Source organism: Apiospora aurea (genome assembly GCF_038362705.1).
Source record: "Apiospora aurea strain CBS 24483 chromosome Unknown utg000004l_segment0_segment0, whole genome shotgun sequence".
Lineage (NCBI taxonomy): Eukaryota > Fungi > Ascomycota > Sordariomycetes > Amphisphaeriales > Apiosporaceae > Apiospora > Apiospora aurea.
Window position 1 is genome coordinate 321,983 of NW_027117391.1, and position 13,635 is coordinate 335,617.

The following is a 13,635-nucleotide window of genomic DNA, read 5'->3' on the forward strand; positions in this document are numbered from 1 at the left end:
TTTTATAATTATTAAAATTCCTTAATAATAAAAGCTCTTTTAAATTAAACTCGCGATTTTTTAGTTTTTCGGCGCTTAGAAAATATTAAATTAGCCTCCTTTAATATATATATCCTATTATATATAAGGGTTATTTTATAAGCTATTTTAATTATACCCTTCGCTATTTAGTCTACCGTATTTAAAATCGGCGTTAAAGAGTTTCTTTAATAGGTAAACACTCTTTTTTAATATAAATAAAATGCTTAATTATTTATTAAGGGTTAAACGGCGTTTAAAGGTTATAGGTATTAACTGTCCCTAAACGGGATAGGTTAAATATAGTCGTTTAGAGACGTATATTTAGTTTATTAATTATCTCGTTAAGGTTATAAGGTATTAAATTAAATACGTTAAATCTAGATTTAATATTAGCTTTTATAAAAATAATAAAATATACGGCTTTAAAGGCGATAAAAAACTTAAGCTTAGTAATATAGTTTATAAAAGCCTTAATAAATAGCTCGATTTCTTTTAAATAAATACGCTTTAAAAGCGAATAAAATACTATATCGAGAGATTAAAATAAGTGTAATAAATAGAGAGGTATACTAATAGTAATAATATCGTTATTTTAATAATATACCTCGAATTCGGCCGAAATATAGCTCTTATAGCTATTAAGAATTAAGAGGCGGTAACGACCTTTCGTTTATAATTTAGTATATTTATCGAAATATTTAATTTAGTCTAAGCTTATCTCGTTATTAATCCAGTTATTAAAAATCGGCTTAATTATTTAATTACCCAGTAAATCAGTTTCGCGGGACTAGTTCGCGAGGTAATATTAGCTTTAAACGGTTAAAAACAGCGAAATATATTAACTTTATAAATTAATATATTTAATCGTTATTATTTATTCTTAATTATTAAATTAAACCGATTTCGCTTTTATACGCCGTTTAGCGCGTATTACGATAAGTATTAACCCGATTATACCTATTATAAAGCCGGTTTCGTCGAAATTCTAAATATTTTCGTCGATAATCCCGTATTTCGCTTTTATATTCGCGACCAGCGTAAACTAAATAAAAATAACTTTAAAATCCTCGTAAAAAGTTTTTTAATAATCGTACTAACGATTTATTTTAATCTTTAAATCTAGGTTACAATTAATAAAGCGCTTAATTTAATACTTACCGACGCGGTCGCCGCCGCGCGACGCGATAAAAAGATTAATTATATTTTTTACATTAACGAAATCGAGAGGTATCCTTTAAATATTTAGATTAATTATATACTTATAAAGTATCTCCTTTTTAATTAGATTTATTTTATATCGTTTCGATTAAATTTTACGTTTAAAAACTTAGCTATGAATTCGATAATATAAAATTAATTCGGATATATTATAAGCTTTTACTCCTGTTTTTTAGCTTATTTAAATCGGTCCGTTTTATATCGCTTAAATTATTAAAACTATCCGATCTTTTTAGGATTAATTAAGCATTATAATTATAAAGGTATTACACGTTAAAGTTTAATTGTATTAAAATTAAATTAAAGTACGTCGCTAAGTAATATACGTCGCGTAGTAATAAACCACGTTATCCCGTTTAAAAATAATTAATACCTACGACTTTTAAACGCCGTTTAACCTTCAATAAATAATTAAATATTCTATTTATATTAAAAAAAGGGTATTTATTTATTAAAAAAACTTTTCGACGCCGATTTTAAATACGGTATACTAAATAATAAGAAATTTAATTAAAATAGCTTATAAAATAACCCTTATACGTAATAAAATATATATATTAAAAGAAGCTAATTTATTACTTTTTAAACGCCGAAAAGTTAAAAAATCGCGAATTTAACTTAAAAAACTTTCATTATTAAAAAACCTTAATAATTATAAAACGAAAAGGTAAAAAAAAAACGTTTAACGTTTAATGAAAGCGAAAATAAGGGTTCGTCGAAAAGGCGCGCGATGAGCGGCAGGCGTTATAAAATTTACGGCGAAATAAGTTATAATGCGTGAATATATAAAAAAGATATAAAATTAAGCGCGGAATTAAATAGCGAATGATTTTAATTAATTTTAAACGTAATAATTAAATTAATTTATATAAAAGGGGCGAAAAATAAAAAAAGTAATCGGCGAAGTAATATAACCGATTTAATAATAAACCACGTTATTTAAATAATAAAACTTTTTAATATAATAATATATCTTTAAATATTTAATTAAATAAAATAGCCATTAAAATAAAGTTTTTATACTTATATACGTTTAATAAGAAATTACTAGCGTAAGATATAAACACAATTTATTTAATTTATTATTTCATTTTTAAGTAATATTTATTTAAAAGATTAATAAAAAGAGGGGGTTAATCGATAAGGGTTATATTTCAAGACGTGTTTATTTAAATTAGCTAGTTTTTAGTTTATTAATCGACGCACGCACTTTTTTAACTAGTTAATTCGAAGTTTATTCGAAATAAAAATAACGTTTTAAAAGGTTAATATACGATTAAACGAACGTTAAAAGCTAAGCGCGAATAATACTAACGTTATATTTATTTATATAATACTTTTTATAAATTATAATATTTTTATAGCACTTTTTATAATACTTTTTATAATACCTTTTACGTTTTATAACGCCCTTAAAAAACTAAATTAACCGGTTTAAAGTTAACTAAATTATTTAATTAAAATTTATCGATATAATTAAATACGATTAGCCGGTTTCGAAATAAAATAAAATAAAAATAAGACGACGGTTAGCCGGTTTTTCTTATTTTTAATTAAAGGGTTAAAATAAATACACTGTTAAATTTTCGGCTGATATATAAAAAAAGGGGGGCCGTTATTAAACGTATATTTTTAATATTTTTAAAGGAATATACGCGGCTTAAAAGCTTAGTTATTTAATTAAAATAAATACGTTTTTAGGATATGTTTATTTTAATTAGCTAGTTCCTAATTTATCGGCCGATTTACGTATTTTTTTAGTTAATAAATTTAAAGTTTATTTAAAATAAAAATAATATTTTAAGAGGTTAAGTATATAATTATGTAAACGTTAAAAGCTAAACGTGAATAATATTATATTTATTAATTTTAATATATATTACTTCGAAAACCGAACGAAATTAAACGCGAGTAATATTATATTTATTTATATAATACTTTTTTAAGCTATAATACTTTTTTAAAACAATAATACTCTTTATAACACTTTTTATAATATTTTCTATAGTACCTTTTACGTTTTATAATACTTTTTAAAAAACTAAATTAGCCGGCTTAAATTCGGCTAAATTATTTAGCTAAAATTCGTCGATACGATTAAATACGATTAGCCGGTCCCGAAACGAAACGAAAAAAAAACGAGACGACGGTCAGCCGGCTTTTTTTACTTTCAGCCAAAAGGTCGAAGTAAACACACTGCTAAATTTTCGGCTAATATATAAAAAAGGGGGCCGTCACCGGACGTATACTTCTAGCCCCTTTAAGGGGACGTGCGCGGCCCAAAAGCTCAGCTGGCTGACCAGAGTAAACACGTCCTTAGTCTTCCCCGCGTCATTCTTGATGTAGACTGTGGTGCCAGGCTCATACAACAGCCAAAGCATCGAGAAAGTGCACATCAGGGGGTTTTGCGCGTGCCTTGCTTGCTCGGCCTCAAGCTGATGACTGAAGATATTGGTCTTCATAAACTCCAGAGGCTGGCCCAGGTGGTTGATGGTGAGCTTGCGCTGTACATCTGAGAGCTCCCCTTGGCCCTCAGGGGCTGAAGCCAGAATTTCCTTGCCCCTCAAAGAATCTTTGTACTCCTCCAGCTCCGCAATGTGATGTGCGATGGCACAGAAAGGAGACCAGATCTTGATGGATTCGGCTTGCAAACTGGCAGATGGGTAGTATTTGACCGATGCGCGCAGTGCTGCGATGACTTGCTTGGACTCGATGGTCATCCTTTGTCTGATAGCGATGAAATCGACACGAGGATTGTCAAGACGCTTTTCATCAGTGCGGGAAACTGCAGAGCATTGGCAGGTTCCATCGATAGATCCAATCGATCGGATGCTTCCCGACTGACGTTGGGACGGGCCCAACTTCCTCTGCCAGGTGGCGTTGCTGTAGATAGCATCAGACTAGGTAGATAGCTAAACTGGGTTCGCTTTCGGTGTACTAGATTGGCACAGCGTGCAAATGAATTCTTGCTCGTGTCCGATGATACTTGTGGACATGCATCGTGGTTTCATAAGTTGAATACTGGGGGCTATGTATATCCCGGGTGATGCTGGAATTACTACCCCTTTTCCAGTCTTGACGAGCAGGATTATATAAGTATATGCAAATGCATCAAATGAGCTAAACCCGAATGAGGTCCTTTATTCCAATAGATCCAGAACGACTTGGCCGCTGAGAAACTCCGGATGATCTTACCCCCTTGTATCCACTGTCAGCACAATCACTCCACCTTGGCTATCAACCCTGGCAGCAAGGCCAATAATGCACTTCGTCTTGGGGTTTGAGCGGCGGTTTAGGATGACAATTCTCGCAACCTGAACTCGTAATCTCTCCGTAGCCAAGAGGCCATGTCGATTCCCATTTATTGACACCGATTGCGCGTCGGCGTTTACCCACTCACCCGGTGTGAATACAGTAGAAAAAGGCGCCGATGCGGTTCTGTACATGCAATTGAGCTTCTGTCAAAACCCCAACACCATGGCGAATGTCGAAATTGCGGCATCAACGGATCTGACGCGCTGGCGGCTGCGGACGGATCTTGGCGATTCGCATTGGACCTATCTCAGCGACGCCGACAGCAAGGAATCTCCTCAGAGCGACGCCGAGAAGTACCTTTTGGGACTCCCCATTTCCACAAAGAAGGACGCCACGATCAATGGCTTTACCAATCAAGACGACGGTGCACCGTCCGACGATGCTGCGCGCAAGGGCTTCAGCTTCTTGACGCGCGTGCAGCTGCCCGAGGGCCATTGGGCCTGCGACTATGGCGGACCGAGTTTCCTGCTCCCGGGGCTTATTTTCGCCATGTACATCACCGAGAGCCCGATCCCCGACGAGTGGAAGATCGAGATGACGCGTTACCTCGCGCACCACGCCAACGAGGACGGTGGCTGGGGCCTGCACCTGGAGGGCAAGTCGACTGTGTTCGCGACGGGCCTCTACTACGTCATGCTGCGAATTCTTGGTCACGACAAGGACCATCCTCTGCTCGCTAAGGCGCGGGAGTGCCTGCTGTCCCATGGCGGCGCGGCCGGGATCCAGCAATGGGGAAAGATCTGGCTTGCGTGCCTCAACCTCTACGGCTGGGAGGGCGTCAACTGCATCCCCACGGATCTATGGGTGCTCCCCGAGTGGCTGCCGTTCCACCCATGGCGCTGGTGGGCGCAGTGCCGCGTGGTATACCTGCCGACCTCGTACCTGTGGTCGAACCAATGCACCATCCCGCTCAACCTCTTACTTAGGGAGATCCGGGAGGAGATCTACACCGAACCGTACCGATCCGTCGACTTCCGCCGCGTGCGCAACTACACGGCCCCGTCCGACTCGCTCCGCAAGATCTCGCCCTTCTTGCTGTGCTGCTTCGCCCTCATCCGGATCTGGTTCGACTTCTTCCGGCCGCGCTGGTTCCACCGCCTCGCCGACCGCCGGGTCTCGCAGCTGATGCGGAACGAGGAGCGCAACACCAACTACAACTGCCTCGCGCCCGTCAACAAAGCTTTCCAGATGGTCGCGGCCCACTTCGAGGACGGGCCCGACTCGAAGCGGGTCCGGCGGCACCGGGAGAAGGTCGAGGTCTATATGTGTCTCGGGCAGCAGGGTATGACGTGCGGCGGCACCAATGGCGTCCAGGTCTGGGACACGGCGTTCATCGTGCAGACCGCGGCCGAGGCCGGATTAGCCACGGACCCGCGGTTCCGGGCTCCGCTCATTCGAGCGCTAGACTTTCTCGAGAAATCGCAGCTGCGGGATAACCTGGACGATCCCCACCGGCACCCGCGTAAGGGAGGCTGGCCCTTCAGTACCAAGAGCAACGGCTACATCGTGTCGGACTGCGCGGCCGAAGGCTTGAAGGCGGTTCTCATGCTGCAAAAAGAATGGTAAGAGAAGTATCCAACCCCCATACTGCAACAAAGAAGTGAAAGAGTCAATACTGACATGGATCTACGAACCTAAGTAACTACCCATATCTGATCGACGATTCGCGTCTGTTCGACTGCGTCGACACCCTGCTCGGCATGCAGAATGCCGACGGCGGCTACGCCAGCTACGAGCTCGTCCGGGGCGGCAAGTACCTGCACCACCTGAACCCGGCCGAGGTCTTTGACAAGATCATGGTGGAGTGCACGTACCCCGAATGCACCACAGCCATCCTGACAGCCCTGGCCCGGTTCCAGCGTCACTTCCCCGCGTACCGCTCAAGGGACATTCAGAGAACCATCCACAAAGCCGTGGGGTTCATCAGGTCCCGCCAGCGGCCCGACGGCAGCTGGTACGGCGCCTGGGCCATCTGCTTCACGTACGCGACCTTCTTCGCGGTGCAGAGCCTCGAGGCGGCGGGGGAGCAGTATAACAGCAGCGCCAGCGTGCGGAAAGCTTGTCTGTTTTTGCTCAGCAAGCAGCGCGACGATGGCGGCTGGGGCGAACATCACTCCTCGTGCGACGAGCGGCGCTACGTCCAGCACGATGCCACGAGCCAGGTCGTCAATACGGCGTGGGCCGTCATGGCGCTGATGCATGCGGGATATCCCGATCCGTTGCCGATACACAGGGGCTTAGAGGTAAGTATACGATGGATCTCCAAGGCCGGAACTTGACGGTGATGATCTGACCATGCGTGATATTTCACACAATAGCTCATCCGAAGCCGCCAGCAACCCAGTGATGAATGGCTGCAAGAAGGCATCGAAGGGGTGTTCAACCAGACTTGGTAAGTAGATGCCAAGATTCCCATTCGAAAAGGGCATGTGTGCTGACATTCGTTACTGCCTTGAAAAGCATGATCGGGTATCCGAACTACAAGCTGTACTTCACCGTCATGGCCTTGGGATCCTACAATGCGTGGTATATGCCCAAGCTTAAAGGCCAAGACGAAAATGATCGGACTCGATCTCTCCTCTAAACAAGTAGGTCAATGGTACGGAGAAAAGCCCAGATATAACCATCGCGATAGTTGCCGAGCTTCGGAACAGAAGGAACTGAAATCCCGTATCGATTACCACCCAATGTCGCAGAGCGTGTCTTTCGGGTGTAGCGCTTGCAGCTTGGCCCTCAGCTAGAACATGCAGATCCCACCCCGCGATCCAATAGGGGCGCGCTGCGCGTAGCACACAGGTCTTGGCTCTAAGACAATACGAGCCTCAACCACGTCATACATTGAACACGAACAGGTGCACATGCAATGGGCCGGGAATCCGAGAATTGGGGAGATGATGATACGCATACATATATATATAAGCAACGGTTCAAGTTTTGCTCGTGGGATGTATCATTCTGCGACATGCATTCAGGAGGCATTTAGATTAGTAACTCGTCCCTCTTCCCTCGTACTTTTTCTCTCATCTACATTCACGCCACCTTGAGGGCAAATACTACAAAGAGAGAAAAAAAAACCATGTGGTCTAAAAGCGTGTCGTTACTAGCCTTGGCGGCGTCCCTCGCCTCGGCCCAGCTGAAGGGCTTCAACTACGGCTCCACCAACAACGACGGCTCGTGCCGCGGCTACGCCGACTTCGTCCGCTTCTTCACCGAAGCCAAGAACCTCGCGGGCACCTCGCCCTTCACCGCGGCCCGCCTCTACACCTCGGTCCAGTGCGGCACGGCCGCGGACCCCATCGCCGCCTTCCGCGCCGCCGTCGACACGCAGACCTCGATCCTCGTCGGCCTCTGGGCGAGCGCGGGCCGCCCCGCGTACGAGAACGAGCTGAACGCGCTGCTCCGGGGCGTGCGGGAGCTGGGCGCCCCGCTCGCGGACCGCATCGTCGGCATCAGCGTCGGGTCCGAGGACCTGTACCGGAGCAGCCCCCAGGGCGTCGCCAACAACGCCGGCGCCGGCGCGACGGGCGCCGAGATCGAGGGGTACATCGGCTGGCTGCGCGACTGGGTGCGCGGGACGCCGCTCGAGTCCAAGCCGGTGGGGCACGTCGACACTTGGACGGCGTGGATCCTGCCCGAGAACCGCGGCGTCGCAAATTCGGTCAACTTCTTGGGGCACAACTCGTTCCCGTACTTCGAGACGACCCGGCCCAACTCGATCGACCAGGCGGCCGATAACTTCTGGTCCGCTTTGGCGCAGACGGAGAGCGTGTCTAGCGGGAAGGAGGTCTGGGTCACGGAGACGGGTTGGCCGCATGGTAAGTTACGCCCCTTTCCCGTTCTGTTTTTGTTCTTGCTGCAATGGATCGCTGACATATTCGGACCGCGAAAGTTGGACCCAACTCCGGGGCCGCCGTCGCAAACCTCGGCAATGCCAGGCGCTACTGGCACGATGTCGGATGCAGGCTCTTCGGTTCCCGGAACACGTTCTGGTACACGTTGAAGGATGCCAACACGGCGCAGACGGACATATCGTTTGCGGTCACGCCACTGGGCAGCAGCACGCCGTACTTCGACCTGACTTGTTAACTTTTGTCGGAGACCAGATCCACAAAAGCCGGCTTGGAGAAGGGGGGAGCGTACATACATTGTATCAACTGTAACTAATCGTTATCCAAGGGAGGAGCCAGTATCAGCAGCACCATACAGTTTCGGCCGAAAGCCGTCGTGTTACTCGCAGCTCTAGAAGTGATATTTCTTAATTTGACGGTTTTATTCCTGGGAATGTCGTGTTGGATACAACGTATACCCCGTTCCCTTGTGGCGTTATTTCTGTACGACAGATACTTAGGTACTTCTACCCCTTTGGGTCACCCCGGACTGGGGTAACAGGCTGAATAGATTCAACAGGGGGTATCTGCTGCCTAACTCGGGGCCTCCCGGGAAAATCCACTTGAGCCTGCTGGATCACGACCTCCCTTCAACAAACAAACATAGTCGTTTCTTCCACAGCTCGTCTCTTCCACCACCAATGGCGCCTCCATAAACCATCTTCGGAACGGCCTCGTTCAAGTTTCCCAAAACGGCATGGCAAGATGCCGAAGCCGTAAGCAAGCTGCTCCGGGCTCTCCGGGATCTAGGCGTCACCCGCCTGGACTCGGCGGCTTGCTACCTGCCCGGCGATCCGGGGCGGGCGGAAGAGCTTCTCCGTGAGACGAAAGACGCGGCCGGGAGCGACACGTTCCTAATCGACACCAAGATCGTCTCGGACGTAGGCCAGAGCGGCGGCCGCGGCGAGTTGACGCGGCAGGCGATCGAGGCGTCTACTGCTGCTAGCCTCCAGCGCCTGCAACGTCCTGGAGGGGTGTGAGTAATCAGCATCCCGGGACTTCTTATCTGCGCGTTGTTGAGAGACGTAGCTGACTGCCTATCTACGCGCGTAGGTCAATGTACTCCATATCCATAGTGCGGATCCCACAACACCACTCGAGGAGCAAGTTCAGAGTTTCCACGAGCAGATCCCCCAGGGGCACTGTGAGGCGGTAAGTCGAATGAATGCAGTTTTATTGGAATTAGAATTACTGAAAACCTGTGCTACTCCAAAACCTCGATGATTGCTGATTAGGCCTGTCACTCGAACAAAGTGGGGAGTGGCCAACGTGCCCGCACCCATGCCGGAGAAGATGCTGCAGCTGTGCGACCAGCACGGCTGGACGAAGCCCGGCTGCTACCAGGGGCAATATAACCCGGGGTCGCGAGGCATGGAAAATTGGCTTCTCCCGCTGCTGCGAGCCCACCACATGGCGTTCAATGGCTGCCAGTATGTTCGCCACTTTTGCATTGTCCCTTGGCCTTGATGGAGGCCATGAAGGTGTTCGATGCCGGCGTCGAGGCCCATGGGCTCACCTCGACCGAGGTGGCGTACCGATGGCTTGCGTAAGTACCAGTACAGGAGCTTGTTACCTTCTTGTTCAGTGTTTACTCCGCGATATGTCCACTGTTTACTCCGTCCTATTCCAGCCTTTCGGAGGGCACGAATGTACAGTTTGATGTGGGGGTACTTGTATATACATTTTCATTTGGAAAGGGCGACGGGGCTGACTCCGAGCGTATTAGGTACCACTCGTCCCTGGGAGAAGACGACGGCATCATCCTTGGTGCGAGCAAGCTGGAACAGGTCACCGATACGATCGCCCTCATCCGCAAGGGACCGCCGCCGGATGCCGTGGTCTCGCTGGCCGAGGAGCTGTGGGCTGCCGTCAAGGGGACACGCGGCAACGAGCTCTAGATGTCCTAGAGGCTTAGTAGATTGAAGGTGCTGGACGAGGAAGTAAGCGGACATGCAATACCAAAGACCAGCAATCGTGATAATCTAGGATAAGGTGCCTACTTCTTAACCAAGCAAAAATTCGCATGCAAAGCCCTTATAGCTCAGCGGTAGAGCGTCGCACTCGTAATCGGCTCACCCCCGAGATGACATGCGAAGGTCCGCCGTTCGAACCGGCGTGAGGGCACAATTCGTTTTGCCCAAGTTGCGAATTTGTTATTCAATCCGTGTCGGTAAAAAAGAAAGTGGTATATTACTTATGCGATGGGGTGGAAACACCGTTTATGCAATTAGACAACCCAAAACTTGCTTTTGCTACAATCAAAAGCCTGCTGGTGGTGCCGTAACATGTGCCTCTCCTGACCAGAAGCCGAGAATACCAAAACTCATGATTGCTACACCAACAGGGTGCCACTATTCGCAGCGCGGTCGTACACCCCCTGAGGCTCAAGATCGGAACGTACCACACACCCCTTTCCTCCAAGCGCGAAGCGTGTCGTTATTTACATGTGGCCACAGAATAATCAACAACCACCCCTCATCAGCCGAATCCCCTCCTCAAGCACCTTCCGCTCATCCGGAAACGTAATAGTTGCGAGCGCCTCCTCGGGCTCAAAGAACCGCGGCGTGAACGTCTCCTCCCCCGCCGTCATCTGCGCATCCGCCACGGCCAAGTACCAGTAAATCAGCTTCAGATACCCGTCCTGCTTGTTCCGGTGCGTCACCATAAAAGGCTCCGTGTACGTGCGGCACGGGCGCGGCTTGCCGGTGGTCGCGGCCTCGGGCTCCTGGGCGGCGGGAGCCCGGGTGACCATGTTCAAGGACTGCAGGTGGCAGGCGTAGCCCGTCTCCTCCTCAACCTCGCGCAGGGCGGCGGCGTAGCGGTGCTCGCCGCAGTGGCGGCGGCCCTTGGGCAGCACCCAGGCTTCCTCCTGGGAGCCGTCTTCTTTGGCGCGGCGGCGCAGGGGGAGGCAGACTTTTTGTTTTGAGTTGTCGAAGACGACGGCGCCGCAGCTCTCGACATATTGGGTACCGTCGTAGACCTTTGACGACGATGATGATGCCATGGTAGCAGCGGTGGGGATTGTGGGGTGGGTGCGGTTATTGAGAGGTATGATGTTACCAGAAAATGAGTCGACAGTAGCTGTCCGATTGTGTGCGATATGTAGAATAGCCACTGGCCAAAGACTCAGTGTCGAGCCAGCGTGGGACGAGCAGCAAAATGGAACCGTTGGAGTAAGAAAAGAGTGGAAAGAAATGCGATCAGTGATTGGCCGTATCATATATAGGAATGTCGAACTGTAACGGAGATTCCATATTTTACCTTTGCAATAGCAGTGGCCCCTGACGTGTTTTCATCCGTGGATTCGAGCAACCTTCTCGCGCTCCTCAAAATCAAATCCAAAATTTAACACCTAACACCATAATACTGTATGCCTTAATGAAAAATTCGAATTGATAGAATTAACGACAAAATCATTTATCTCTCGGATCTCATATTAGGTACCCCGAATTTACCTTGGTCAAGGCTCGAGGGCCCCGAGCCTTGGCAACCCCTTTGCAGCGCTGTAGTCATCCACGACCCCCAAACATGTTGTAGAAGACTTGCCGCATGCCACAAGCGAGCCAAACCCCCACAGACAGGTTCAGGAGAAACGCGGCCTGGTGTTGGTAGAACTCTCGCGTGAGCAGGGCGCACACGAGCAGAGTATGTATGCCCCACGACCCTCTCGGTTTAGCCTGGGGGGGGTCAGGGAAGTCCGACAAATATAGGGTTGGTTTCATCATGCAAGCGCCAATCTCATGAAAACAAATGGAAGATAATACGCTTCGAACAGCATGTACGGCACTCCAGGAATCTCGTTCCTCGGCATGGTATCAGGTATCGCGTATTCATTGTCGCCAAATTCAAGTGGATCGTGTTCCCCTGTTGCTAGCTAGCCAGCCAGCAGTGACGCCTAGGGGTCTTGCAATATGTTTTCATGCAACTACGTAATTCTATCGACCAGCGTGTCCAGCGCCGATTCTGGTTCCATTCAAACAGAAGCGTGTCCCGGGCAGCTGCAGCCAAGACGTATGCCCGAGATCCTTATGATTTGCGCATCACCATATACCTGATACCGTAGCCAATGCACGTCATGACGAGTCCTTCCGCCCGTAACATACGAGCACTCTCCTCTTGCCACTCCGGCGTACTCGCAAGTCGGATCCGCCGTTCTTCCTCCTCCGGGTCCGCGATCATGCGCAAGGTGTCGACGTCCGCGAACGTGCCCATGGTCGAGACAGCCCAGCAGCCTACGGCCGTGCCCAGGACCGTCAGCGCCAGGCCGGGCAGCCGAGGACGATAGGAGGTGAGCTCTGCCATTGCGCTGGCCCAGTAGTGTGAAAGCGGTGTGGCGATAAGACGAGGAGGCAGGCCGCTCGCCACGGCCGCGAGGAGCCGAAGGCCCCGAAGGAGTCTGGGCACCTGGGGCAGCAGATAGCGGAGCGACAGGGCCACGGCGTGGCTCCAGGCGCAGGTGGTGAGGTAGGTGCGCGTGCGCCGCCGCGTCGCATAGTACCAAACCTGGCGGGCGATGCCAAAGGAAGCAGGTGGGGATGGCAGCTCCGCCAGCGTCACCGGCCGCCAGGTAACGGCGTTGGCCACCAAGTGTCCGACGGCCATGCACCCGAGGTTTGCGAACAGGTCACCCCAGCCGGTCGTGGGGTCGAAACGCCTCCGGAAGATAGCCAATTCTAGTAGTCCGAGGCCTATGACGGGGTAGCCCTCGAAGAGCAATCGCCGCTGGTCCGGCTCGCTCCATGTCCATGGGAATAGCATTGTGGTGATCGTCAATTGGTTCGGTTTAAGGATAGAAAAGTGAGAATAGAAGAGTCAGGATAGAAAAGTCAGGATAGAAACAGGGATGGATTTCAATGTGCGATGTCTGAAAACTTATAGCTGATTAGGAGTATGTTGTCGGAGAAAGATACTTATGAGAAAAGATGGCGAATATAGCCCAGTTTATACAATTACCTACATATCACAGCCAATGGAAACTTTAAGTCTAGAGACCCATGGTAATTGCTTACTTAAATTACTAAGCCTGGTAAAGGAGGCCCTTCATTAAGTATGTGCTATTCCTGCCACTAGGGATCGGAATCCGTGCACGTCGATCATCCGTAACAAGGCATTCCTGTTGCTGACAAAATGACGCGTTTGAGCTGGCCAAGAGCTCTACCGGAGACGGATAGTCAAAGGAGTCTTATTAGTGAAG

The 13,635-nt window shown here is 48.1% G+C and overlaps 5 protein-coding genes across 5 annotated transcripts; 3 read left to right on the forward strand and 2 right to left on the reverse strand.

Annotated features, from left to right (window-relative positions):
* Nucleotides 1-4,716: 4,716 nt before the first annotated feature.
* PG986_004941 (lanosterol synthase) lies at nt 4,717-7,138 on the forward strand (the record flags this gene model as incomplete). Its single annotated transcript, XM_066841163.1, has 4 exons — nt 4,717-6,116; nt 6,194-6,797; nt 6,873-6,946; nt 7,015-7,138. 4 exons carry the CDS (start codon nt 4,717-4,719, stop codon nt 7,136-7,138), a joined length of 2,202 nt encoding a protein of 733 aa, XP_066701025.1.
* A 492-nt stretch (nt 7,139-7,630) lies between these two features.
* Nucleotides 7,631-8,640, forward strand: PG986_004942 (glycoside hydrolase family 17 protein; the record flags this gene model as incomplete). Its single annotated transcript, XM_066841164.1, has 2 exons — nt 7,631-8,369; nt 8,444-8,640. The coding sequence occupies 2 exons, from the start codon at nt 7,631-7,633 to the stop codon at nt 8,638-8,640; spliced, it is 936 nt and encodes a 311-aa protein (XP_066701026.1).
* A 484-nt stretch (nt 8,641-9,124) lies between these two features.
* On the forward strand, nt 9,125-10,339 carry PG986_004943 (Aldo/keto reductase; the record flags this gene model as incomplete). The annotated part of the gene is made up of 5 exons (XM_066841165.1): nt 9,125-9,417; nt 9,518-9,593; nt 9,696-9,875; nt 9,923-9,987; nt 10,072-10,339. Coding segments are annotated over 5 exons (882 nt in total), but the record flags the coding sequence as incomplete, so codon positions are not given.
* A 563-nt stretch (nt 10,340-10,902) lies between these two features.
* Nucleotides 10,903-11,445, reverse strand: PG986_004944 (NUDIX domain-containing protein; the record flags this gene model as incomplete). Its single annotated transcript, XM_066841166.1, has 1 exon — nt 10,903-11,445. The coding sequence occupies one exon, from the start codon at nt 11,443-11,445 to the stop codon at nt 10,903-10,905; it is 543 nt and encodes a 180-aa protein (XP_066701028.1).
* A 1,022-nt stretch (nt 11,446-12,467) lies between these two features.
* PG986_004945 (uncharacterized protein) lies at nt 12,468-13,199 on the reverse strand (the record flags this gene model as incomplete). The annotated part of the gene is made up of 1 exon (XM_066841167.1): nt 12,468-13,199. One exon carries the CDS (start codon nt 13,197-13,199, stop codon nt 12,468-12,470), a length of 732 nt encoding a protein of 243 aa, XP_066701029.1.
* Nucleotides 13,200-13,635: the final 436 nt, after the last annotated feature.